Source organism: Lutjanus erythropterus, chromosome 17 (genome assembly GCF_056507025.1).
Source record: "Lutjanus erythropterus isolate fLutEry1 chromosome 17, fLutEry1.hap2, whole genome shotgun sequence".
In the NCBI taxonomy this organism is placed as follows: domain Eukaryota; kingdom Metazoa; phylum Chordata; class Actinopteri; order Lutjaniformes; family Lutjanidae; genus Lutjanus; species Lutjanus erythropterus.
In genome coordinates, this window is record NC_139333.1 from 15,511,119 (window position 1) to 15,537,322 (window position 26,204).

The following is a 26,204-nucleotide window of genomic DNA, read 5'->3' on the forward strand; positions in this document are numbered from 1 at the left end:
GTGACCAGGGTCTTAATTAAGTTCGGGGGACAGAACTCCCAGCTCAGAGTACCCAATGCATTTTATTTCAGCCACCAGCGCAAACCAAGTTCTTCTTTACTCATTGTGCTTCACCAGAACAACATGGAGTTACAGAAGAAAGTATTCAACAGGTGGGTCAACAACAAAGTCCATCATTATTGTTGTATAGTCGTGATCTTTACGTCTTTACACCATGGTAGCAACACAGACAAGAACAGAGTAAAAGAACCTTCCACTTTCTTGAAAAATAGTTCCTGGAAAACTTCCAGGTACTTTGGGTAGAAATACAGTGTTAGATCTGGAATCTCAGCTCTTTTTTTCTTACAAAAAGAAACAAAATTTTTGCATGAATTGACATTTTGATCCAAAGCTCCAAGGCTAAAAGCCTCCCTGAAACAAAAAAAAACAGCTCGTCTTTACAGTAGAATGTATATGGCGTAGTTAATTTCTCTAATATCTGCCTTTGTAAACTTTTAACCACCTTCATTCCTCCCCAGATTTCAGTCACACCAAGTCACAATCATTCATAAGAGGTTGTTTGATTTCAGGTTGCTGTTTGGGTACATCCAATTAAGATGGCATGCATCCAAAACTCTGAAGTAAAGTCTGAGACAATAGCTCATGTAAACATGTGGTAACTTCAGAAAGAGGTTCTTTTTTTTTTTAGCTTATTTTTGGTACTAATGCCATGTACAATTAGCTCCAGTTGATATATTAGCACATGCAATATTTATGAGCTTATATATAAGCATCAGCATCAGAGGGAATAAACCATTAGCTGGAGCATATGTTTGGCTGTACCTGTGCTTGCAGACACAATGGGCATGGCTTCAATCATTAAGAGGAGGCAGGAGGGTGCAGAGAGGGGGGAGAACAGGGAGGGAGGGAAAACAAAGCCGGTGAGTTCCCCCCACTGGAGTCCTTCTGTTCCTCACGTATGGCCAAGGTGAAAAATCACGGACACAGCTGGAAAGGGAAACAAAAAACACATTGTGACTCTTTGATTTGCATTTTTAAAAACTGGCTTAATCTAAAATTACTCAGAATTTCAGGTTTTCCTCACAAATTTGATTTTATACTATTTTTATCGCTATGCTCCTGCTTGAGCAACATCCGTGGACAGACAGATTATACTTTTGGGTTGTCTGTCCCACTCTTGTGAACACGATATCTTTATAACACCTTGACAGAATTTCTTCAAACAAACGCCACAAATGACTTTAGATGTCAAATGTCACTGTGACTTCACAAAACCTGTTTTTGACCCCAACTACGCCATGATTAAATTTCACACAAATGTCTAACGGGATAAAATGATGAGGTGATGACATTTTATATCCAAAAGGTCAAAGGTAAACTTCAGCGCGACATCATAATGTTCAGCTCTCTATCAGTCCTTTGTACTCCTTTGTAAAATAGTCTGTACGTGAAGACAGCACATTTCTCACTGAAATTATACATATACACATGTAAACTGCAACTGGCTTGCGGAGGCATACAAATGGGAGGCAGTAATTCTAGTTTTTATGACAGATTTATCTAAAAGACAAAAATTATGTGGATTTTATTTTTCAGTACAGATATGTTAAAAACTGGCTTTTGGGTGCAACAAAAAGTTGAAGGCTGTTGTTGCAAACACTGTCAGAATAACAGAGAGCACAGTGAGGTTATACAAATATGTCTCAGTACCTTGAAGCTCACTTATTAGAGCATATAATTTCTCATTTAGAATGACTTCTGAATGTAAATACATTTTAAAAAGGGCAGCCGGCCAGCCGTGCTCTGACAGTGATGAATCAACCCATTACTGTACTGAAGTTTCAACATAATTAATTGCTGCTCTCATTACTGAGGCGTGAAGCATTCATCTCATTTCTGAACATAAGTGTGTGACTGCCAAACTACAGGAAAAGTGAGGTCAGGATACACTGACCACTTCTGTCCAACAGGACCCTTCACTTCGTTTGTCACCATGGCAACCCTCCAGCTCCAATGTGTTTATGTTTCAAGATTTGATTAATTAAATGGTATTTGAGTTGTGTCACATTACTCTCTTCACTAGTTAGGTTCTGCTGCGTGCAGTGAAGCATGTGGCTTCAATCTGGCATCAATATAGGATTTTCATCATGATTATATTTTATTCAGTTATTAAGGGCTTATTAAAATCACATTTCCAATCTCATCTCCAAACAACAGATTTCTTACCACCCAGCTGACTAAAGACTTAAAGGCTTTAAATTTTCATTTGTGTGACATCAGTAATTACAAGCCATCTCTGTTGGTGATCACAGTGTGAAATATTTAACTGGTAACTAGAGCTGAGATTAGCCCAAATAATCTACTGACAGAAAACATGGCAACTGCTGCAATTTTAAATATTGATTAATTGTATCAGATAAGTTAGGATCAAACTATATTGATCTCAGGAGGACAATGTATGTCACTATAACCACAGGGCATAAATGTACAATGGTGCAGTTTTCTGATAATCAAGACGACGTAGAAATCACAGTATATGTAGATGAGTATGTGTAATGTCATGTCATTTTATTAAGCTATAATGCAAAATATTATCTGCTTTCCTCATCATTACTGTTAGTAAATTAAACTGTTCATGTACTTTAGATAGTAGTGAAATGTGAAGGTATCAGCTTGAACAATTTTTCTTTTTTACTATTTTCTGCCATTTTATCAACCAAAAAAGATAGATTTATGAATAATGAAAAAACCAATAGAAGCCCCACTATAAAAACTGAATAGCAAGAGCTTTAATGAAAAGCTCACCTAACAGTAAATGCTGCAGTAAGGCTGCACAGTCTGGGGAAAACAAAATCATACTGTGTTTATTTTGACAGGCCCTGTGATATGAATCACAATTAATGGGAATAGTAATTTTTGCATCACATTTTTCAATTTCATTAAAGAAAAACTTCAAATCGTTTTGCTGAGTAATTTGTTTCCGTCTGAATCAAACATCTCTGCAGCACTGAGGTGCTTCATTATTATGCTGTTCTGACTTTTTACATTAACAAATCTGCTATCTGGATATTGCATTTGGCAAAATTGCAATTTTGATAATATTTAAATTAATTCTGCAGCCCTAGTTGGCAGATAAAAGTCAACAGATAGATTAAAAAGACATTAGAGGAAAACATGCCTTTGCCAACCTTTTTTGACAAATGAACAATAACTAACAGTGACTCTCGTATAACACTACCCTTGATTTAAATTGAATCATGAGAGATTTTCAGCATCACCTTCCTTTAAAGCATAATTTTCCAAGAGGAAACACAATTTTGCAGACGCACAAATTTACTAATAAAAAGGTACCTGATATTATGTTACTACAGCTTATAGATTAAAGTGAGGATGCTGAAACACAGTGCTGTACTGGTAAAAACAATGCCTTATCTTCATTGATCCACTCTGTTAATCACCAGTCCCTGCAGTCTAACATGTGAAGCAGCAGTATATTCTTCACCTGCCTGTGTACCTGCTCTAACGCTGTAACTGCTCCTCTAACTGCTGGCTGTGTAGGTGGGAGGCTTTGAGCACCAGCAGACACATCTGTGGGAGGGTCGCAGTAATAAGATGCCAGGTGAACATAGTAAAAGGATATGTGTGTAGGCTGAAGACGGAGCAGACTTCAAAAACACTATCTACAGCTGGCAGCGATGTATCAAAACCAAACCCACTTGTTGCTCTCAGATGGGCAGTTATCGCTTATCACATCCGTCTATAGCAGCGAAATGGCACTAATCCTCACTAGATAGACAGACCAGAGCCCGATTAAGGATGTACAATCCACTGTTAACACCACTAAAGCAGAAAACGTACCCTAAAAATTCAAGGTTGCTTTCTCTTATCCCCACAGACATGACATTTCTGTCTAGACATTTCCTGCACAGCTTGGCAGAGGAAAGCTTCTCAGCCATCTCTCCAAAGGATAAACATTGTCTCATCATAAATTAACAGATAGCTATTTTGATAACTGATTTTTGGGGAGTAAAAAAGAATCAGCCAACATTCTTCATATGGAATATAATACACAGGATAAAGAACATTAAGGCCGCAACTAAAGATTATTTTCATGACTGATTTATCTGTTAATTATTTTCTTGATTAATCCATTAGTTGTTTGGTCCGTAAAATGTTAGAAAATGGTGAAAATGTCAATCAGATTAGATAAGATCAGATAAGATTATGTCCTCAATTGTCTTGTTTTGTCCACAAACCAAAGTTTTAAAAGTTTTCATACAGGCACATGATGGATATTTATGCCTATGTAGATACAGATCAACATGGCTGTGATAGGCCAATATCAGCCAATAATACTGATTGACCGATAATGGGTTGGGCTCCATTTTTGACATTTTATGGACCAAAGAACTAATTGTTTAATTGAGAAAATATTCCACATTTATACATATACAACATATAACTGATAATGAAAGTAATTGTTAATGTTTCTAAAGCATTTGTTTTCCCACCTACAGTGGACTAGAGTTTGTTGCGGCTCCTCTGTTGAATCTTTGAGAGTCTATATTTAGTCAAATACAATGATGTGTTTAATGCCAGTTTGTAATCTGAACAACCAGGCATGACTCAACAGTAATTACTCTCCATCACTTTGTCAGGTAAGGAAATGGTACTCTGCAGGGGAGGATAAATTACTAATAAAAAGACAGATATCAAGTAGTTATAGACACAAAAAAATAAATTGGAACACTTGATGAGAGACAGAGATGGTGGTCTATGAAAAACAAACTGAAAGTTTGAGTCTGTGTTTTTCCACTCTGGAAGCAACTTTTCCTTTAAGATGGAAATTACAAAACTGCAGACTTTGCTGGCTCATTGTCTGACAGCCACAATTTCCACAAACACACGCTTGACATCCTTAACCAAAAGCCAGAAGCACCTGATCAGCATGTTGGCAATGTAGCCAGCTGTCGAGCCCTTGTCAAATTTATTTACTGTTAAGTCAGATGAATGGAGACATCTGTCAGCCTCGTGAATTTAATGTTATTGCTGATTATATTCACAGAGATCAGTTATATCCACATGGGTTTGTCTATGAATACAAGACAAGAGAATTTCTAATTTGATGTCTTGGAGTTCTTGAAAACAATCACCAATTCTTCTTTGCTTCCTTGTCAAATATTCTGACAATTTTATCAAAACACTGATTTACAATTGTATTGCCTTAATTCCTTGTCATGTTCTGTCATTTCATGGTCACATTTTCCTCTAGTGGGCTGATGAAAACATGCCAGCTGCCAAGGAAATTTCTAGTTTGGGAAAAAAAACAACTGATTGAAAGCAGGATGGCAATGTGCCAAAGTGGCAATTAGAATAAACAGCCCCAGCACAAAAAGACCTTCATTTAGTGGGTGACAAGTGTTCATACAGCCCAGGTTGGAGCCATGTTTAAAATGTAATGCATTCAATTGTTTGCTGGCCTGCTGAGCAGTGATGACAAACAAGCTTTTTAAGCTGCTCTGAAAAGAACTATTACGCGTTGTAATTGACTGACTCTTCCATGTTGCTGGTGTGGCATCATCACAAAGGTGAGAATAAAATTACCTTCTGTACGACTAACTGGAGGAGGACCAGACCATGAATCATCTATTTGCACCTCTTTGTTCAGAATTATCTGCTACTTAAAACAGGGTTGTCAAACCCAATTTCATCCTGGGCCACACCAGCATTATAGTTGCCCTCAGAGGCCTGATTGTAAATGTAAAACTACATACTGGGGGTGTCATGATTTCATTTGATTTTTCAATTTAAACATTTGTTTTAGTACAGAGAGCTATGCCATTGCTCCTGAGTCTTGATTTTATGCCATGACAAGTCATTTACATCTTCAATTTCTTCTTTAAAAGAAAGACTTCATCTTTGAAGTGTTGTTGTTTTCTTCAGATATGCACCAAATTGCAGATTCTACCTTTGACTTGGATTATTGACACTGAAAACTCTTTTTGACCGATTTGAGTTAATGTTGAAATTGCCCCTACTAGGGCAGTGTAATGGCAAAAAATCTAGTAATACAATATGAATCAAAATACAGGCATTACAATTCAATATACTGCAATGTAATGCAATACCGAAAGTAAGGTGATATATTACTATTTTTAATCTAAGTTTAGGAAAACTCATGGTATACAGAACACACCACCATTTGCATAAATCCTGAGTTAAAAGACTGACACTGTGCAGACAGGAGCTGAAAACAGACAAGGTCCTTAGGCATATAAAAGTCACACGCCTTGTATTTTTCCTGAAAAACTGTCCCAAGACTTTCAGGTCTTTATGGAAATTAGTCCAGTGCTTTTTAAGCTGCTTTGTATTCTGTTCACACACTGGCAATACAAAGCGATTAATACACATGAATTGGTTCACACCTTTAGGTCATTCCACGCATGCTGACAGATTAGACTAGCATTACAGCTGCCTTGTAATTACACGCTGTCCATACAGGATCACTGCTGGAGCGTGACATGACCCCTGACCTCTCCCCATTAGTGAACCTCAATCAGACATCAATAATATTACCCCAGATTGATTCAGGCTAATGCTCCTGCACCATCAGCATGCCGGTCCCTTCATTCACTCACTCAGCAGGACACTGACAAAGTAGTACTTTTAAAAAATCCATTCTGCACATTATCGGGCATTCTGGCAGGCCTGCACAGTGTCGACCAAAATAAGCCAAGAGGGTAGTTTGTTTGTTTAAAGCTTTGCTTCTCTGTCTGATATCCATGAAATATGGTGGATGGCAATAACTGAATAACCAGGGTCAGAGACTTCAACTGATTGGATAAATCAATTTTAATTTAACATAAGAAATTACCAGATAGCCTCAGCTAGCATTAGATAAAGCTAAAACTTAATTTACTTGTTGATTTTTCTACAGCTGTTATCCGTAAATGAAAAATACAAATTTCTGATGATGATGAACACTTAAGCTATTCAACACAACTCAATAAGCCAGGCGCTAGATTTAGCCTAGTCATTATTAAGTCATTATGAAGAGAAAACATCTGTACTTCTACTAATGCTACCTAGCTTAGCAGAGTATCAGTAACTAGAGCTGCCACCTTCATTGACGAAAAATAAACAACACTTTGCCAGCAGCCCCTCGCCTTGAGAGAACACAAATCAAGCAGGGGGTTTGGGGGTAGGCGAGGCCGACTCCCCCATGAGATTTTGAGTGTTTGAAAGCACCCACCCATGACAGATCTCATGAGAGAGATCATTTTAACCCAAACCGTGACATTTTCATAACGAAGGAACACAAATTAATCTCACAAGAGTTTCACAAATGAAGGGTTCGCTTCTAAACATGACCATCCCCTGTCCGAGTCTCCGTAACCAGGGCAACGATGACGTGGAATGACAGACAACTTGCCTTTCATCCTAATTTAATACTTCTTTGCTAAGTCTCAAAAACAGCATTCTTCCTCATGTCATTCAAAGCATGTAAAAATGTAGTGCATGCAGGACGAGCTACATCGCATGTTGGAAGAGACAGTGAATTTTATTTCTCAATATGGGACGATCCCATATTATATGGGATGGGTGGCAACCTTAGTAGTAACTGCCATCTAAGATTTTTTGCATTTCAATTCAGTTCAAGCCATTAAGTGAAGTTAAGCAACATTTAAATCACGCATTTAAGTGTATTGTATTGTCTGACTATATTATGATGTCATACATACATACATACATACATACATACATACATACATACATACATACATAAATAAAATGGTCAATAAAGTATAAAGAGCATTATTATATAAGATCTATCTTTCTGGGGGTTTAAAATAATCGGTGTAAAAAGCAGAAAATGAAGGCATTATAATGTTTTTTGCCTGCCAGCTTGAAAAGTAATTTTTCTAAACTTTGCTGCTTCTGTAATTATTGTTTGCTGCTTTTGTAGGAAGGAAGTATGCTCTTGCTTTTATCATCTCCAGATTAAATTATTGAAAAGCTGCATTTCCTTGTCTTCAAATGAAAGTTGATTTTGTTTTTGCCGTCTGTTCCCCACTGCATTGAGAAAACTTGTTTCTAACAATAACAGCGGTAACAACTCTGGGGTAAATCCTCTCGCTCCTCCGCTGTGTTTCCCTGCTTTCGTTCAGCCCTCCTCCCTGCACACTTGGCCCACGTTCCTGACCTTCTTTCTCTCCATCTCATCCTCCCTCCATCCGACCCTCTCTAATTACAAGAGGCTGAGAAGAGCTTAAAACCGGCATCTTTCTGTTTTTTCACCGAGTCTATCGTCTAAACACTTAGGTTTCCCACCGGCCATATGGCGGTATTATCTAGCCTCCTTGATTTAAGACGGCAGTGCTCGCGGCTGTGTGCATCACTGAGGATTTCAAAGAATACAATGAAGCAGATTAGAAAGGACTGGTAGATTAGAGGAGAAACTAAATACTAGCAAGGATGTAGCTGAGGCTATACTGAAAAGCATTTACCTTTTCCCAGTGCATTGATAGGAAATGTGGTTTTTATAAAGTAAAACACCAGAAACAAAAATGAAGACTGAAACAATTAGTCAAATAATTAATTAGCTGTGATTAATAGAAAATGAATCTATAACATTTTTAATGACTGACTGATCGTTTTATGTAATTTATCCAATTACATATCAGTAAAAACAGAATCCTTTTGGGGGCTTTAGCCATGCTAGCAATGTTGTTCTAGGGATGGCAATGTCAGTTTGTTGTCTGGTCCACCACTTTTGGCAAATTTAAATACCTATCTAACTATCGACTGTAAATAAAGATGGACAACATGTCTCAAAATGAAGCCTAAAAATCCCACAACTGAGCGGTGCCATCTTACACTGGTGACGTCATTTGAAGCCGGAGTCGCGGAGCGGAGCTCAGCTGTCTATCATGACAAGAAACTTCCTTTTTATGGCAACAAATAATTATAACCACACTTATCAGAAAAAATGACACGTAAACATGCATTAGTGTGACAAGAACTACTTAAAATTTGTTTTATGTGTATTTTGATGTTTTAGTTTGACTCATGTCCCATCTGCTAACATGGAGTGGACGGGATTTATGACTGTAACCAGCCACCAGGAGGCGAGCAAGACTGTGGCTTCCATGTTGAGAAGCTCTCATGTTGTCCATCTTTATATATGTTAACGGTTCGGAATCGGCATCTCATGATTTGATGTGTTTTCTGTTGTCAGACAACTGAACAGGTCTGAAATCTGATCACGGCTCATACAATGATGAGCAGCGGTCAACAGCTGTGCTGTGAGGTCAGCTACTGTATACTGAGTGATGATCACAGAGGGTAGGAGCAAATGTGTATTTATGATTGTGACAAGAGCTGCAATGATTAATCGATTATTACAATATCACCAACTGTTTTCACAATTGATTAATTGGTTTGAGTAATTAAGGAGGAGGAAAAAAAGTCAAAATTCTCTGATTCCAGCATCTTAAATATGATATGGGTTTTTTCATGCCTCTAGGATATTCTAAACTTAATATCTTTGGGTTATGGACAAAATTAGACATTTAAGGATGTCACCTTGGGCTTTGGAAAATACTGTTCATCAACACTCCATGACATTTTATTGACAAAACAACTTTTTAATTGATTAATAGAGAAAATAATCGCACAATTAATCAACTATGGAAGCGAACGTTAGTTGCAGCTCTAGTTGTAACATGTAGAAAGTGGGCAAAACAGCCCTAAGTTACTCTATTTTATTACTGACTGCAGAAGAACAGACACTCCAGCTCTAAAATGTTGATGTTACACAGAACATTGACATCATATCCAAGAAATACAGATATCGGCTGGTCATTTCTAAATCACATTATGTCCCCTGGTAAGACAAGTTCTGCGTGAACATGACTTGAAACCCCTTAACACCCTTAAGAAGAGGTTAATTGTTAATTAGTTTGAGGTCACATCAGTCTCATTATTTCTGTGAGACACAGAGATGAAAATATTAAACATTTTGTTCCAACTTTAACGCAAAGTATGAGTTAAGATTTAGTTGATTTGCTTACTTTTACTTGTTCTCTTTACAATATTTGCATACAGGCTTTATTTTAAGCTACCACAAGGAACTTTCATATCATGTTGATTTTTGGAGGCCCCTGTTGACAGAATTTCCACCGCTATGATCACAAAATTTAACATAAAAAATAAAACAGTCCATTTCCTTCTGCTTAACTAGTGAACAGTACTACTCACGGTAACTCTGCCTGGAAAAATGGAAAAACTCCTCAGGTCTGCATGATGTAAATCGTCTCATCTGATTTCAAGGAGAATCCGACCTGGTGGCAGTTATTAAGAGTAACTACGCAAATAGACAATCTTCTCGCTGATGGTCTTGTTTGCTTATGAAGGTCATATAGAAGCATCCGTATTAAACTGAGACCGTTTCATAACCAGTTAAAAACTTATTGTAGTATGTTTAAACATGAATAATTCATCATTTGTTGTCTCCAATTGTAATGTTTTCTTTTTAATCACCTTGTCTCAGTAGCGTAGGGGTTTTGAGAGTTGCTCAAGGAGACTTCAACAAGCCCGGTGCTTAAATTATAATAAATGCAATTTAATGCATTATACTGAAAACTGTTTGACCTTGTGGTAATCATTCCATCTTGTTTACTACTACACCTCCTAAAGGATGACTAGTATTGCAATGTATGTCATCTTACACGGCTCTAAGAGTCTCCATAGCAGCGCAGTACAGCTGTCAGATGTGAGTTTAGTCACTGGATTTTAATGTCATTTCATGTTTCTACTCATGGTTTTCCCCTGGCTGCTGTTTTCACACAACTGTGCAGGATCATGACAACATTTCATGCCTTTTCTTCATGCTTCAGATGTTGTTTATCGTGGAGCGTCGAGGTTCATGACTGACAGGAAAATCCTCATTTGATTTGAGTTTTCCGCTGGTTAACTTTATCCCTGGTGTCTCTCTCTCTCTGGCTCCGCCTCTTTGTTATTAATCTTCAAAAAACTTCTGACAAGATTATTCATCCCCCCACTAAACTAGGCACAGGCACAATCTACAGTCAAGTCAGCGTAGTAATTCATTATACTGACTTTGTTTTCGAGAGCTTAACCTTATGTCTATGTCCTCTCCACTCACACACACACACAGACAAACATACACCAACGCCACCTGTTTGCCAGACTCATTTGCTGTTGGACGGGTCCCGAGAGGGAGACAGAGAGGGGCGAGGTCGCTGACACGCTGCTGATGCCATCTGCCCACCACTCTGTGTGTGTGTGTGTGTGTGTGTGTGTATTCCATTGATGCCACCCACATGGCTGATCTGACATCTTTGGACATGACAGATTTAATTCCAATAGCCGTTTTTGGGGAAAAAAAAAAAGTTGCCTGCTGTACATTTCACAGAGGTATTAAGATAATCTATAGCAACTCCACAAAGAATTACAGTGTTTCTCATTTCAAAGAAATAAAATTATTTCTGCTCTCTTTACAACAAAACCCAGTATTCTTTGTCTGCATTAAACATAATGTTGAAAGAACACCCATCATTATTTTCCGTTTCCATTTCCAAGATGTCTTCAAATATCTCTAAACTCTAAAAGATATCAAAAGGCATAGTTTGGTTTATTTAAAGTGGGGTTGTCTACTCAGTGTATTACCTACAGTAGTCAGCAGCAAAATGTATTTCAGCCACCTAAAAAAACCCAAACTTTTCCAACGAGAAACTGACATTAAATAAGCCAACCACTGTCTCCAAACTCCACTGGCAATTAAATCAGTACTTTTACCTTGTAGGACACAGGAGTTGCTGGTCTTGTGTCTTCACCAAAATCAAGCAATAACAGAAACAAACTCCCTGATCAAGGCAACAGTAGACCAGGAACTCCTTTGCTGTGCGAAATAAAATGACTAATTTTGCCAATGGAGTGTGGCGTCTTTAGAGAAAGTGATATCTAACTTATATAAAGGCAGTTCCGTGCTAGAAAAAGCTGTCTGATGACAAGATAAAGCAATAAAAATATTATCAATATAGGGTACACTTAAACTGATACTGATTTTTTTTAGGTGGGTGAGGCAACTGCCATCTAGAATAGAAAATACTTTGTGAAAATTGTCTTTGCAACATGTGCAGAAAAAACAGGCACATTCAAAATACAATATATCACATCCAAACAAAATATAAAAAAATGTACACAGAGACACAATAGAAGAAATGTTAAAAAGAGCACCAGGTGTTAAAAAGAGTATTATAGGTAATATACTGACTGTGGATAAGTACCTCATGCAGCCCCACTTATTATCAAAACTATGGCTGTAAGTTTAAAGTGATAAATGATAAAGAAAAGCGGTAAATCCTGTCATCTGAGACACTTGAAACAGATAATGTCTGGCTTTTTTCCACTACTTTTGCTTGAAAAAACACATAACAAAATAGCTTCTTATTTTTCTGTCAATCAAACTCATTATTTCAGCTTTAATAAAGTCAGCCAACAGCTGAAATCATGTGCAGGATCTATATGCAAGAGTACTTTAATTATTTCATGCAGATCAGTAGCTCTCAACGCAAGCTGATAATTCTTGAATAGCTTATTCTCTCCACCAAGTTAATCTTTTATTAGTACGCAGCTAACCTTGAGATTAGGTTTAGATTTTAATTGTGCCAGGATAAAAAAAAAAAAAAATGATGGAAAAGAAATAATAAAAAAAAAAGTTGTGCAGAGGAGGTCAGAGGAGCCAGACAGCTTTTAAGAGGCGTATAAGAAGAACATCACTTCAGAACACCTTCAACACGCTCTCTCCGAGACACAGCAGGATAAAGAACCACTTGTAGTGTTGGGAGATTGAATTTTGGCTTTGTGTCTGAGGTGAAGGAAACCAGACATTTATGTGCCTCTTTCTCTCTCAGGAGGCAATTTTAGATGTTCAACAGCAAAATGGGTTTTAGGGGCAAAGGAGGACCTTGACATGATGGCTGATCAAGTGCCAATCTGGCTGGTCGGGAGCCAAACTTAAGAGGCTGAAAACAATGTCCTCTTCAGAGAATTAATGTGGTTTGTCCACATCAAAAACACCATATTTTTACCCAGAACAAGGCAAAAGAATCATAAAAGGAAAACAAGTTGCACCAACAAGGATTAACTTTTAAACATGATCAAATTATGGCTTAAATTATGCTAAAATTAAGAAATAATACATATAAACTTCTTTAAACCTCATTTTTACTCTAAGCCAAGATTAAATTTAATTCTTATAGTTACTAAACAATATAAGCCTATGCAAATGTTTTGTTAAGGAGTACAGAGCAGCGGACTTGGTCACATCAGCACTGATGTTTTGTTGTTGTTGTTTGTTTATTTTAGAGCTGCAACAATTAACTGATTGATAAATTAATTAAATTAATTAATTAATTGTTTCACCATTTTCTCATATTTTAAAAATAACTATTACTCGATGAATCAAGAGAATATCAAGACCAACTAATCAACTATGAAAATAATCATTAGTTGTAGCCCTAATTTACTTAATTAGAAATTTAGATAAGAAAGCACATCCATATTGATTAAACTCTAATTCAGGTTTACATAAACTTGGCTTTATTAAAACAGATTAGTTTTTAAGTTGTGCAACAGAGCTCTGCTTTAAATGATTCTAAATCCGGATTTACTCATTTAAACCAAGTTTTGCTAAACTCTGATTAGAACAAATCTTAGATTAAATGTATGTTTTGTTGGTGCAGCCCAGTCTTAAGACTTCCTCTTGATCTCTGACTGGGCTGAAGTACACTGGCGCACATTTGTTTAGTAAACCCTGACCTTCACAGAATCTCCCTGGCTGTCCTGCTCCTCCTGAGAGCCAATGAAGCCATAAAAACCCATTCTGGCCTGCAGCAAAGCGTGACCAAGTCACATCTAAAGGTCTGTCCTGTCAGCCACCTCTCCACAGCTGCCCCGTGATAACATTGATCAGCTCTCTCCTCATGATTCAAAAGGAGAATGGTCATTTTCAGTCATTTAATTGGCTTAAACGCAGTCCACGATGCTCTATGAGCTCATGCAATGATGTCTTCCAGGAGTTGGCAGTCAATCACAGGTGATGCACAGCCCTAATTAATTAACATGCAACAGTCAGGCCACATGCTTTTACTCTAACCCAATTTCATAAAAAGGCTAAATTACAAAAAATATGTGAAAATAAAATAATGCACAAACAGAATTAGGTTTTGTAACTGCTTGGTGTATATTTGTGTAATCAGCTATCAGTTTCTCTCTTTGTCATAATGAACAGGGGGTAAAGAAGCTGCACAGAGTTAAAAGCATCCTTACCTTGTTGAGGCTCCTCTGTAACCCAGCGTGCGTGTTTCTCTGTTGTCTGTCCCTCTCTGAACCCGACGCACCGCTTCTGTTATTTTAACACCAGCCTGTCTGTCTGTCTGTCTGTCTGTGCCCTTTCCTGTATTTTTCTTTATATTTCTGTCCGTCTTCAGCTGACTGCCACACATGAGGTTTTATTTCTCTGCTCCGTCCAGTCTATCGCTCAGCGAGCCGCCCCTTCCCCCTCTGTCAGTCAGTCACTGCGCTCTCGCCCTCGCTCTCTCTCTCTGCTGCCTTCAGGTGCTCCTCGTAATCTCTAACATCCGAGATTTTTTGATAAAAGGTAGACTAATGCTGCTCTTGTCTTTGAGGAATATTCGCTGAATGGAAAAAGAGGAAGAGGAAGAGGAGAAGAGGTCAAATTGTAAAATAATATTTTAAAGAACAACATCAAATAAGGTTGTCCTGCATTATTACATAGTCTAGTGGTCCTGTCCTTTAGAGGGGCCTTTTTCAAAGTGTGGTTTGTTGTTAGTTGACACTTTATATTCTTTTTGTGTGGCGTATGGAATGCCATTTTAGTCAAAATAAAATAAATAAATAAATAAATAAATAACAGTGCATACATAAATAATGGCTTTCTATAGAGAGGTGGAGGTCAATAAGGACCCAACAGCAATCTTTTTGCCTGGAGAGCCACTGACACACTATTAATACTGACTATTAAAGTGGTTTCAAGTTGTGTAGTACATTGTCCTGCAACAGCAAAATGCAAAACATAAATTAAATCAATATATATATATACATTTCTGCCAGGAAAGGGAAAACAAATTGTTAGAAATGACAAATATACTCATGGTATGTCCAAACTATGATAGTAAAGTAAGACAATATTTTGACTATCCCATCATATCCATTTGTCAACATGTTCAATTATTTCAATAATTTAGATATTTTAAACTATATAATTTAATGTTTTTATTTGAATTTCAATGGAAAGTCAGAATCTTGTAATGTGAAAAATTGACCTATTATTTGACTCAACGTAAGTATTTTTATTTATTGTGATAATTTGAGATTCTATATAAACTATAACATAATGTAAAACCAATCACTTTACGTCTGTTGGGCTTGTGCAATGGATTCACACTTCATGTATTTAGGTATGTACCTAAAACATACAATAAAACTAGTTGTTAAATGCTAAAGAAAATGTTCATCCTGACTTCTGTGAAAAAAAACCAATAAATTTGATAGATGCCATGTATTCAGAACAATAACCATTACCCAGCTAAACTGAAACGATCAAATGAAGAACTTCTTGGCTATTTAGGAACTGTGGAAATCTTGCATATTCTAAATATTCTTTATACTTAATATTGTGAACTTCTGCACATTCCTGCACAAACTGTACAGCTCATTCTTTTACAAACTGGCCATATTGTACATATTCTATTATCGTTTTATTTTTTTCATGTTATTGTCAATTTTCTACTTACTGTTCTTGACTTGAAGTACTTGCTTTCACCTTTATTTATATTTTTCCTGTACTAACTTTGTTTATACGCAGCAACATACCACAGCAAATTCCCTGTACGTGAAAACCCACTTGGCACAATAAACGTCTAATTCTGATTCTCACTGTTGGCTCATTCATGAGTGTTTGCACCATTTCTGACGGCTCCTGAAGGCAGCACAGTATGCACACATGCTGCAAGCTGCATGTCTCTTTGGTCCGCCCCTCTCAAATCCATCCATTGCTATTCATCTCCTCCCTCCTTGTCTCTGTGTCTCACTGAGCGGTACAGTACATGTTTTGGCTGATGGTCACAGATGCCGCGCGGGGGTCCAGCTCTGTGAAAACATGAACTATGAATCATCACAGACCACAACATAATAAAAACACACCATTCACAGCTCCATTTACATTCCTGCCTATTGTGTTTCCACTTTTCTTCACTCCCTCTGTCTGTCTTCTCCACTTTTCTTTTCTTTTGTCCCTCTGCTCATCTGGTTGGCCTGGTTGTTGCGAGCTCAAAGAGACCTTGATGTGTTCAGGCGTTTGTGTTAGTCAGAGTGGAGAGGAGAGCAGAATCACTGCTGCTGCTCTGTGATCACGGTCTCAAATCGTGGCTCTCTGTGTGATTAAATGGATGATGACAAAGCGTCTCATCAGAGCTCAGTGGGTCAGATACAGTAGCCAGGGATCAGAGTCCTATCAGACAGATCCTCCTGTGATATGTGCACTGTCGCACAAAGAAAGGTATAAGAGAGAGATTGTAATAACGTTCAGTATCAGGGGCTTATAATCTAAAGGGCTTAAAATCTGATTTCTCTGTAACAACTCAAACAATTTGCAGTCAAATTAGACTTTTACTGACACACAATGATTACAATAGCATTTTTAATATTCAACTTTCTTACAATCAAAATGTACAGAAAAATATAAAACAAACTAATCAATCAATCGAATGAGTCTCATATCAGTTAAATTAAATCATTTATGTAAAACATTCTTTTTGTACACACATACACTGAAATTAATATTTTTCCTTTACAAACTGTCTTGGTTGATTTGTCTAAAGTCTGCCAGAGTTTGAAATGCTCCAGTTGTTGAGCTGTGCTGTTACTTCAGTAAAGCTACATCCTTCGATGAGTCCAGTTTCAGTCTTGAAGTGTGGTCCAGTCTAGTGGTTGGAGGTCACATCAATCACATCAAATGTCAGAATCTGGAGCAGCTGCAAGTGGGTTCTCCTGCCGAAAATGAAATTGAAAATTGAGCATACAGCAGATATATCATTTACATGCTGGTTTATGTCATTTACATAAATGTATGCAGCATTTTAAAACCAAATAAAAACACTGTCTGAAACTGACAAAATCATGTCACAAAATGAAAAAGGGGAAATTCACCACTTTTCATGTGGATGTCCAGTCAGTATTGATTATAAATGTAGTCAACTGAAGCAATAAATTCCTCACTGCTGCTATATTGTTCAGGAAAGCGGAGTTCTCCTGCTCGTGGAGCGGTGCCAGCAGTGCCTACACATACCAGGATGCATTGTGTGTATCATCACCAGGGCTGCAACTATTATTTTCATTATTGACTTATCTGCCAATTATTTTCATAATTAATTGATCAATCATTTAGTCAACAGTAGACAGAGTTGTCATGATACCACAATTTTAAATTTCAACAAAATACAATAATTGTTTTCCTTCTTTTACATTAACAACCTGTACACAGAGATGGTACAAATAAATTTACTAAACACTAACGGGTTTTGATATGCTGCGAGCCAAATTTCAGGCAGGACAACTATATATAATAGATATTACATTTGAAAGTAACGTCTTCAAACGGCTTCCTTTGTCCAACTAACAGTCCACAACACAAAGAAATGTTTGACTTTTTTGCTTGAAAAATGACTGAAATGATTAATTGATTATCAAAATAACTGGCAACTTATTTTCTTTCGACTACTTGATTAACTGACTAATCGCTGCAGCCTTAAATACCACCCTAGCCTATAACTGTTATTTTGATGGTCAAAACATAGCATTAGGTGAGAAAAACACTCATTTAGCACGCCCCCCTGGCCGCCCAGAGGCGGAGACTAGAAATGCAAACTGAAATACCCGATAGCTCTTCCTTAACACCAACTACATCACTGTGACATCACCAGATCTGTAAGAAGAAGAACTTAAATTTTCTTAAACAATATAGCACACACTGAGCAATTGATTGCTTCAATTGACTACAATTACCACCAGCACAGCTTGGACATAAACATAAAAAGCGGTGAACTTTCCCTTTAACTGCCACCAAGTGTGTAGCTACAAATGTTGTGAAATTAAAGAAAAAATATATAGAAATTTCAAGATGTTACGACAATCATGTGCAAAACTTTTGCATCTTAAATCCAGAATGATGGAAAGTCCTTTGAGACACTTGTTCATGCTTTTTTTTCCTCCCCTTGACACATTCAGTTTGAGGTAATTGTCATTCTGGACTCACCGAGTATGTGGGGTTTTTGAAAGACACAGATCTGTCTTCCCCAGTGGGCTCAAACTTCTGGAAAAAGAAGGAGAAATGAAATTCTTCAGTAACTGAGCACATTACCATGTACACACACACACACACACACTCAAGATCTTATTGCTTCCACATCTTATTGTTTGACATTGTCTTATACATCAAGTCAGATCTTTACCTGCAACATTTCAAACATTCAAAGCATGTAATATATTTATTGTTTACAGATATTGAGCTGTAAACATTGTCTAACATATGACTAATTGTGTCTCCATGGCTACCTGTGCACTCGAAGCAGCTGGTTGTGCAGAAATGAAATCTTCCATGTCTGAGCCGTACGCTGGGTTCTCAAACGCCTCCTAAAGTGGCCACAAGGTAGAAAAATATAAATGGCTTTAAAGAACTTTAAAATGGTTGATGATCATCACACAACAAAATAAATAAAACGCTCAGTGGTTCAGCCAGTAACCTCTGAAGACATCTACTCCTCGAGAACCCATTCAGTTATTAAACAGGAAAAACATCTAGTGTGACATAAATTGGATAAATTGGTGATGAACCTTGCTGGCAGTGGTAAGTGTGTTTGCACTTCTTGTTGGCTCGTCCACAACTTTAACTTCTTCCACACACAAAGGATTATCACTGAGCTCCTGGGGGAGAAAATACAGAATTGCAACACTGAGCCAATCAAAATATGTCAAAATATATGTTCATCACGAGTCCATATCCGAGTCCATGTCAAAAATATCAAAGGAAAGTATGTTCTTGACAATATTGCCCTTTGGCATTTAAACTAAAGCTGTTACCATGACGAATTTATTGACCTTGTTTGTTCCATTGGGAGCAGAGCTTGCTGTCACCATGTTAGTAGCAGCAGGTTGGTTTCCAGCTTCATATGCTGGGTTCTCAAAATTCTTCCCACCAGCGTCCACCATGGACAAAGACGTACAGGGAACCTGACACCATACAACAACAAGACAGGATGAGTCAATCACTGTAATACTTCTTTGTTTATTTACCCTTTCTCTGTGCAATCCATTTTACAGGGCAATATTTTTTCTTTAGTATAATGCTACAAGTTAATTTCAGTTTGGGATCAAAAAGGTTTTTCTTATTTTATCTTGAGGTGTTAATCATTGGCAGTCAGTGACGTGATTAATATTAAATATTTGCTTCTGCGTTGGGACCAGTTCTAAGTTATTCAGAACTTGGGGTAATTTCAAGGTTGGTTATTTTATTGGTATTTGAAGAAACCAGAGTTTTACATTAGAGGTTTGGTTAATATGGTTTTGGTGAGATATATAATCATGAGAACTGCCTTTCATCTGTCTCTTTTTTTAAAAAAAACATTTTTTGAGGGGCTTTTATGCCTTTAATTGACAGGAGAGCTGAAGATATTACGGGAAATGGGGAGAGAGAGCAGGGGAATAACCCACAGCGCAGGGCCACAGACGGGAATCGAACTCATAGCCGGAGCAGAAGACTTATAGCCTCCATACATGGGGGGTGCGTTCTACCAACTGAGCTACCCAAGTTCCTTCTACAAGAGTAAATGTATCAAAACGGCTGCTAAAAACCACAAACTTGGGTCATAACATGCTTGTTAGGCTAACAGAAAATTGTTATGAACAAGCTAAAATGAAAGCTGACTGCATCTAACCTAATTGTTGTAGTTGCGATAGTTTGCTCTTGAAAAGATTGCTGCTGCTGCTCTAGAAATGTTATGTTGTTATATCTAAAATTTAAATAAATTCAAAATACTATTCTTTTCCTTCAATTGTTTTTTTAAAATTTTCTTTAGTGATAAAAAAAGAACTGATAAAAGTATACTGACCGCTTCAGAATTCAGCATGGTTTCACTTCCTTCTGTCGTTGATGCATTTGGAGACGAACTGTTTCTGAAAATCATGAAGACACACATACGATTCAGCTGTAATATAACATACTAATGTAGCCTAACAGTAAAATATAAAAACTAATATTCTATACTGAAAGCATTTAATAGAATTCTACCTTCTATTAAAGTGAAACTTCTAATTGCTCTAATTTAATCTTGCTCTGTACTAGAAGTTGTTGCTTGTAATCTAGGAAAAATACCTACAGATATCAGATATTAAATCTCTGACTGTCTCTAACCGTCTCTTGTATCCTTTCTCTTCTGGCCTGCTCACTTCTCACCTGAATGTTGGCAGTTTGGGCATAGATGGCATTGAGGGCATGCTGGGCATTGAGGGCATGCTGGGTAAGTTGTTACGTAGTGTGTCCAGCAGTTTTGACCTCTTCCTGGCAATGAAGACCAGAGCAACCAGCAGAGCCACAATCAGGACTGTCACCCCAATCGCTATTGCAGCTGGAATGGAGTGATTCGGACAGAGGAGGACAGAGGACAAAAGGAAGTTTAATAATGATCAGATAAAGTGACTTCAAATGTTGTAATGTTCTATTTTTTGGGTATAAAAAAGGCAAATATACCTGAGGTTGCAACTATGATGTCTATGTTTATGTCACAGTAATCTCCCTTCCAGTTTGGAGGACATCTGTGAAACATAATGCAAAGTACTTATGTACAGTACTTAAAAAGAACAGTTACTTATTAACTGAGTAATGCGTTAGTCTTTGTATCAGTATTTATTAGTTTGTTTTCAGTCTCATTGTTTGCCACAGATTTAGCATTTATAAACAAATCATACTAAAATAAATTTAAAGGAATGTGCAGTCTTGGTGCTTTTCAGTTTATTTTCATTTACTGGTTGCAAAGACTAAAATAATGGCTTACTTGCAGAGAGCCTTGTTGTCATCGAAGTAGCAGGTGCCTCCATTTTGACACTGACATGGTGGAGGCATGGTGGCCGGTGGCTCGGACCCTGAAATCATTTATATGAACAACAATCACAACACCGAAAGACACTTATTTTATTTTATTGGGAGGTCAATAGGAATATAATATAATCTTAAGACCTATCGCACAGGACTAGCATTACCAGGGGCCCTGCGATTAAGAAATCACCCACGTCTGTGTGCCGTGCGGTGTATTGGCACGGGATAAGACTAACATGACCACATGATCTCTGTGTTTGATGAAATATGGTAGGTATTATGATGGAAATTTTACTTTACAAATTATAGACATGGCAGATTTGCATGGATTTAAGATGACAGATGACCTCTGCAACTATTACAAATGATTAGAGGTCCCCAGTTAATACCAGTCCCATGCAAATAGGACTTTAGGTATATTATACATTTATGACTCTCCTCTCTAGACTTCCTCTTTCTTCCTGTGAGGAATATCTTCTATAATGAGGACTTCTATAATGCCAATGTGAATGACAGAAAGAAACAGAAGAAAATTCTACAAGTCGTATTACTCCTCCTCAAGCCAAATGATATTATGAAATCATATGAAATCATGAAATTAAGTGGAACTTTTTTCTCACCAGCGTCACAATCAGTGTGACTGCCAGGGATGAAGCTGGTGCCCTCAGGACAGGCGCAGGTGTAGCCGTTGGGTCGGAGCAAACACAGGTGGCTGCAGACACCCTTACATGGATTCTTCACTGCAGACACAAAGAAAAGTGTTTCGATTCCTTTGTTCCAACAGGTTTAAGTGCATGACTTACATATTTCACTGTTTGTGAAGTTTTAAGTTGTCAAGTTGAATGATTATTTTAAGGTGAAATAACTGAAGTGGTGCTTTTGATTTGAGTGTTTTTTACACGGTGTGCTTATTGAGGGTGTCTACATGTATCAACAAGTTAAATGTAAAGATTTTCAATGCTACTGTTTAATTACATTTATAGCCAATTAAACAACAAAACTAAACATCAAATGTGAAAATACAGGCGGACTCTTCTGACTAAATATATATATTTTCACTTCAAAATTTTAAGTAAAGGAAAATTAAATGGTCAGGCATTTTGCACTTGGACCAGCAATCAACCCATAAATATTTAAGGCCTTCCCAAACAGAATTTAAGTATATTTTAATACTTTTAAGGGTTTTCATTAGTACATTGTTGAGCCCCTGTTCTCCCCCCCCATTATATGTGCTTGAATGTGCAGGTGAGTGTGCAGCTTACTGGCTATGGAGTTGTATCTCTGCTGCTGGTACACAGAGACTTGGGTCAGCCAGGGCCCAGCAGTCAGCAGCTTAGTCTTGTCTCCGCGGCCGAACTTGTCCTGCCGGAACACCTCGCCTTTCTCCTGAGTGCTCCAGTAAACGTGGTCCTCAAACACACTCACGCTGAAGGGGTTTCTCACATCTAGACAGGGGGGGCAGCAAAATGTGAACAATGATGGAAATAGATATTGAATGTATGGAATATGGCTGGATGATGAGTGTCCTTCCTAATCCTCACCTATGTAGACAGCAGTTCTACGGTCGTCTCCTGAAGGCAGAATGGACTCAATGCGACTTTCTTTGGAGTCAGACCAGTAGATTCGGTCGCCATTGGTGAAGTCGATCGACAGACCAGTGGGCCAACCCAGACCATCATTCACCAGGACCTTCCTCTCCTGACCGTCCATCCAAGAGCACTCGATCTTTGCTGCTTCCCCACGGTCCGCCCAGTACAACATCCTGCAGAAACATAGCAGAGGTTAGAGGTCTGCGCTCTGGCATGTGGTGTGTTAAACTGCCGCCATGAAAGATAAATACGACAGGATAACACAAAACTGTAGTAACTGCCTTATTTACTGCAATCTGTAACACTGTTTCTTAACGTCCGGTGTGTCTCACCCGAGTTGTGGGTTGACAGCCACAGCAGACGGGTGACCCAGGTCAGTCTTGACGAGGTGCTTCCTGTAGCGTCCATCCAACATGGCCACCTCTAACCTCTTCACCCTGGACTCTGCCCAGTAAAGGTTCCTACGGGCAGCATTACAAAACTATTGATAAAATATGCTTCTACACATGCAAATCTTCTATCACGCTAAATAAAACTCTGTACAGTTCGAGACAGCGGAGTTCTGAAGGAAAAGGTAATCAGGTAAGTTCAGAGATGTCACTTTGAACGCACCTGCCCACCCAGTCCACAGCGATGCCATCTGGTCTGGTGATGTATTTGATGTCGAGGTCGACGGCAGCACCAATGTTGTTACTGCCATCATCCACTGAAGGTAAGTACGCTCTCTTGATGCCACCTGCGACAGAGTCCTGACCGGCTACAGTGAAGTACACCATACCTGACCAAACAAAAGGACATCATCAAACAAGCTCCTCTGATTTAAAATGTATCATTACTGCATTTTGTGTTGACTCGGTTGCCATCTTGCAATATCTAGTATTAATCTGTGTGTGACCTACTAAACCCAGTGTTGTTGTGGTCCCAGTCGTAGTCTAGAGCCATAATGCGCTCCTCTTCTTGCAGGAAGTCATGGTAGCCCTCTGTCTGCAGGTTGAACCTGCGGATACGAACGTTCTCTGGTAGCAGCAGCAGAGGAGTCGCTCCTGCGGGTGACACAGACATTTACACTTTTCCTGTTTTTTTTTATAAATACAGCAATTTATAATCGATGAGAGAACAGAAGCTTTTCTTTCAATAAGATGACTATGTTGGCCTGCATCTTTATTTTTCAATTTCTTGATACACATTCTGTACTTTGTAAAGATTTCACATATTATAACTGTATTTTGTGAAGCAAATAACGCAGAGAAAACATGATCATTGTGCTGACGAGATTAAGTGTGCTATCTTTAAACAGCATGTCACAAAACTGTATTTTTGTTGGCTGAAATTTACAGAAGGAGGCTGAAAACTGCCGACTAGATTTACCACCACATCATTAATAAGTCATAAGCCAGAGAAAAGTTGTATTCGAACCCACTTTTGCGGCAAAAGCCTGGAATGCTCCCACCTCACAACTGTGATCCCTAGACTCCTGTGACGCTTTTATGAAGCAACTGAAAACATTTTTATTCAGACAGGCTTCTGGTTAACCTGTCTGAATAGCTACTCCAATTTATTTATTGGATTTATTGGATTTTTCCTTGCCTGCATTTGGTATTTTGCATTTGGTTTTTGTCTCTGTCCCAGTTTGTTTTTGTGGTGCATTTTAACTATCAATCCTGTGCTGTTCTTTGCTATTTTTAATGTTTCCTAATAGTCAATTTTTTGTTTTGACGTAAAGTTTTTTGTGATTTTGTATCTGTGAAAGGTGCTATACACAAACTTTGCTTAGCTACTCATTTACTTTTTCCTCTTTATTAATCCATCATGTGAACTTGATCTATACAGTTTTACAAAGTCAATTCTTTGTATGTTGCTCTTGTCAAAACATAAACTTCGTTCTCACCCTCAGCCTCGCACATGCTGCCGTCGCCCACTCTCCGGTAGCCGGGGGCACACTCGCAGTCGTAGCCGCCCTTTCTGTTCTTACAGACCTGAGGACATGTGCCGTAAACCTGACACTCATCGATGTCTGAAAGAGTGAGCAGAGATCGCGAGAAAGAGATCAGAATCATTGATTGGAGTAACATTTTATAAAATATTAATTTTTATTGAGCACGTTTAACTGATGTCTATAATGTGTTCATCCATATGCAGTAAATATTATTTAAGTTAAATAAAGATGGGGCACTTTCAGAGGCTTTTTTGTGTAAGTGTGTGTGTGTGTGTGTGTGTGTGTGTGTGTCTGCGTACCCAGGCAGGTGTAGGTGCTGTCTGGGTCCACTGTGTATCCAGGCCTGCAGGAGCAGATGAAGCCGGTGCCGTTCAGGTTGGTGCACTCATGCTGGCACAGCTTCTCCTCACAGTTGCGATCGTGGCCAAAATCTGGAGCGAGACAACACAGAGCGAAATCTCTGACACATTTAAAACAGCTTTTAGACTCTTATTTAAGAGCTACGAAATAAATCAATGACTTTGGTTACATCAGCAGAATAACTGAGCCAATGGCCATAATTCTAGGTACGTGGTCACAGTGATTCACTGCATCTTTACGACTGAACCCTCCTGTATCCATAAATAACTCAGCCAACAGGATATTTCTGTCCACCTGAGATGAAGTTCTGTCTCATTATCAGAATTGAGCTCTGCTGTTAAAAAAAGGACAATAACACCCCTGAATTATTACATACATAGCCATCCATCCATCATCATTATTATGAGAAAAGTATCTAAAAATAAATCTCTTTCCGAGACAGAAAGTTTCCCTGTGATTACAAGATTGGTATCTCATAATTGTGGGATCAGTACTCATAATTATTGACAGGCTAAGTCATAACTGGGTTTCAGTCCCAGATAAGTCATGGAAATGGATGAATGGATGGATAAGTAATAATTTCACAATATGGAAGTTGTTATTATGAATAAATGACTCCAAAGTCTTTGTATTTGCTTCCAGACAAAACCGCATGTTCACATTAGTGTAATTATGCAGCACTTATGTCTTTCTGTTTTTCTTGTTATTATACAATCAATCATTGCTGTTTTAGTGAATGTAACGTGCTGCTATAGTTTTGACATTAAAGCTGCTATTATCTCTGTACATAATCCAACTATGATTAATGAGATAGTACGGATTATTTGATGTAGGGTTGTATGAGGTATTTAATAGTTGGTATATTATTTACAGTGGATGGCATTCAGCACAACCCCAGTTAGGAGAAGCACAGAGTGGCACCAGCACAAAAAAAAGTCAATATCAGTTTAAGTGTAAACTATATTTAGAATATTTTCACCCATAAACTTTGCTGTCAGACAGCCTTTTCTTACAGGAGACTGCCATTATATAAGACACTCTCTCTAAACCAGCCAAACTCTATGGGTGAAATCAGTAATTTTACCTCACAAAACACAGGAGTTGCTGGACTACTGCTGGCTCG

At 38.0% G+C, this 26,204-nt stretch overlaps 2 protein-coding genes across 3 annotated transcripts in view; both read right to left on the reverse strand.

Moving 5' to 3' along the window:
• The window catches only part of LOC146312013 (MAGUK p55 subfamily member 3-like), a 30,262-nt gene extending 15,669 nt beyond the window's left edge, over positions 1 to 14,593 (reverse strand). For both annotated transcript variants that reach the window (XM_084740227.1, XM_084740226.1), the window contains exons 1-2: positions 14,356 to 14,593; positions 823 to 987 (exon numbers count right to left, since the gene is read on the reverse strand). In XM_084740227.1, coding sequence (XP_084596353.1) covers positions 823 to 859 — 37 coding nt within the window. In that variant the 5' untranslated portion in view covers positions 860 to 987; positions 14,356 to 14,593. The remainder of the gene's footprint in view (positions 1 to 822; positions 988 to 14,355) is intronic.
• A 1,391-nt stretch (positions 14,594 to 15,984) lies between these two features.
• Positions 15,985 to 26,204, reverse strand: part of lrp2b (low density lipoprotein receptor-related protein 2b) — a 51,495-nt gene continuing 41,275 nt past the window's right edge. Inside the window, exons 65-81 of the mRNA XM_084740107.1 lie at positions 25,021 to 25,152; positions 24,674 to 24,799; positions 23,685 to 23,828; positions 23,398 to 23,563; positions 23,118 to 23,246; positions 22,738 to 22,958; positions 22,459 to 22,641; positions 21,817 to 21,936; positions 21,156 to 21,243; positions 20,852 to 20,916; positions 20,558 to 20,729; positions 20,214 to 20,277; positions 19,204 to 19,335; positions 18,940 to 19,029; positions 18,661 to 18,738; positions 18,362 to 18,418; positions 15,985 to 17,097 (exon numbers count right to left, since the gene is read on the reverse strand). Of these exons, the coding sequence (XP_084596233.1) occupies positions 17,059 to 17,097; positions 18,362 to 18,418; positions 18,661 to 18,738; positions 18,940 to 19,029; positions 19,204 to 19,335; positions 20,214 to 20,277; positions 20,558 to 20,729; positions 20,852 to 20,916; positions 21,156 to 21,243; positions 21,817 to 21,936; positions 22,459 to 22,641; positions 22,738 to 22,958; positions 23,118 to 23,246; positions 23,398 to 23,563; positions 23,685 to 23,828; positions 24,674 to 24,799; positions 25,021 to 25,152 (2,006 nt within the window). The 3' untranslated portion in view covers positions 15,985 to 17,058. The remainder of the gene's footprint in view (positions 17,098 to 18,361; positions 18,419 to 18,660; positions 18,739 to 18,939; positions 19,030 to 19,203; positions 19,336 to 20,213; positions 20,278 to 20,557; positions 20,730 to 20,851; positions 20,917 to 21,155; positions 21,244 to 21,816; positions 21,937 to 22,458; positions 22,642 to 22,737; positions 22,959 to 23,117; positions 23,247 to 23,397; positions 23,564 to 23,684; positions 23,829 to 24,673; positions 24,800 to 25,020; positions 25,153 to 26,204) is intronic.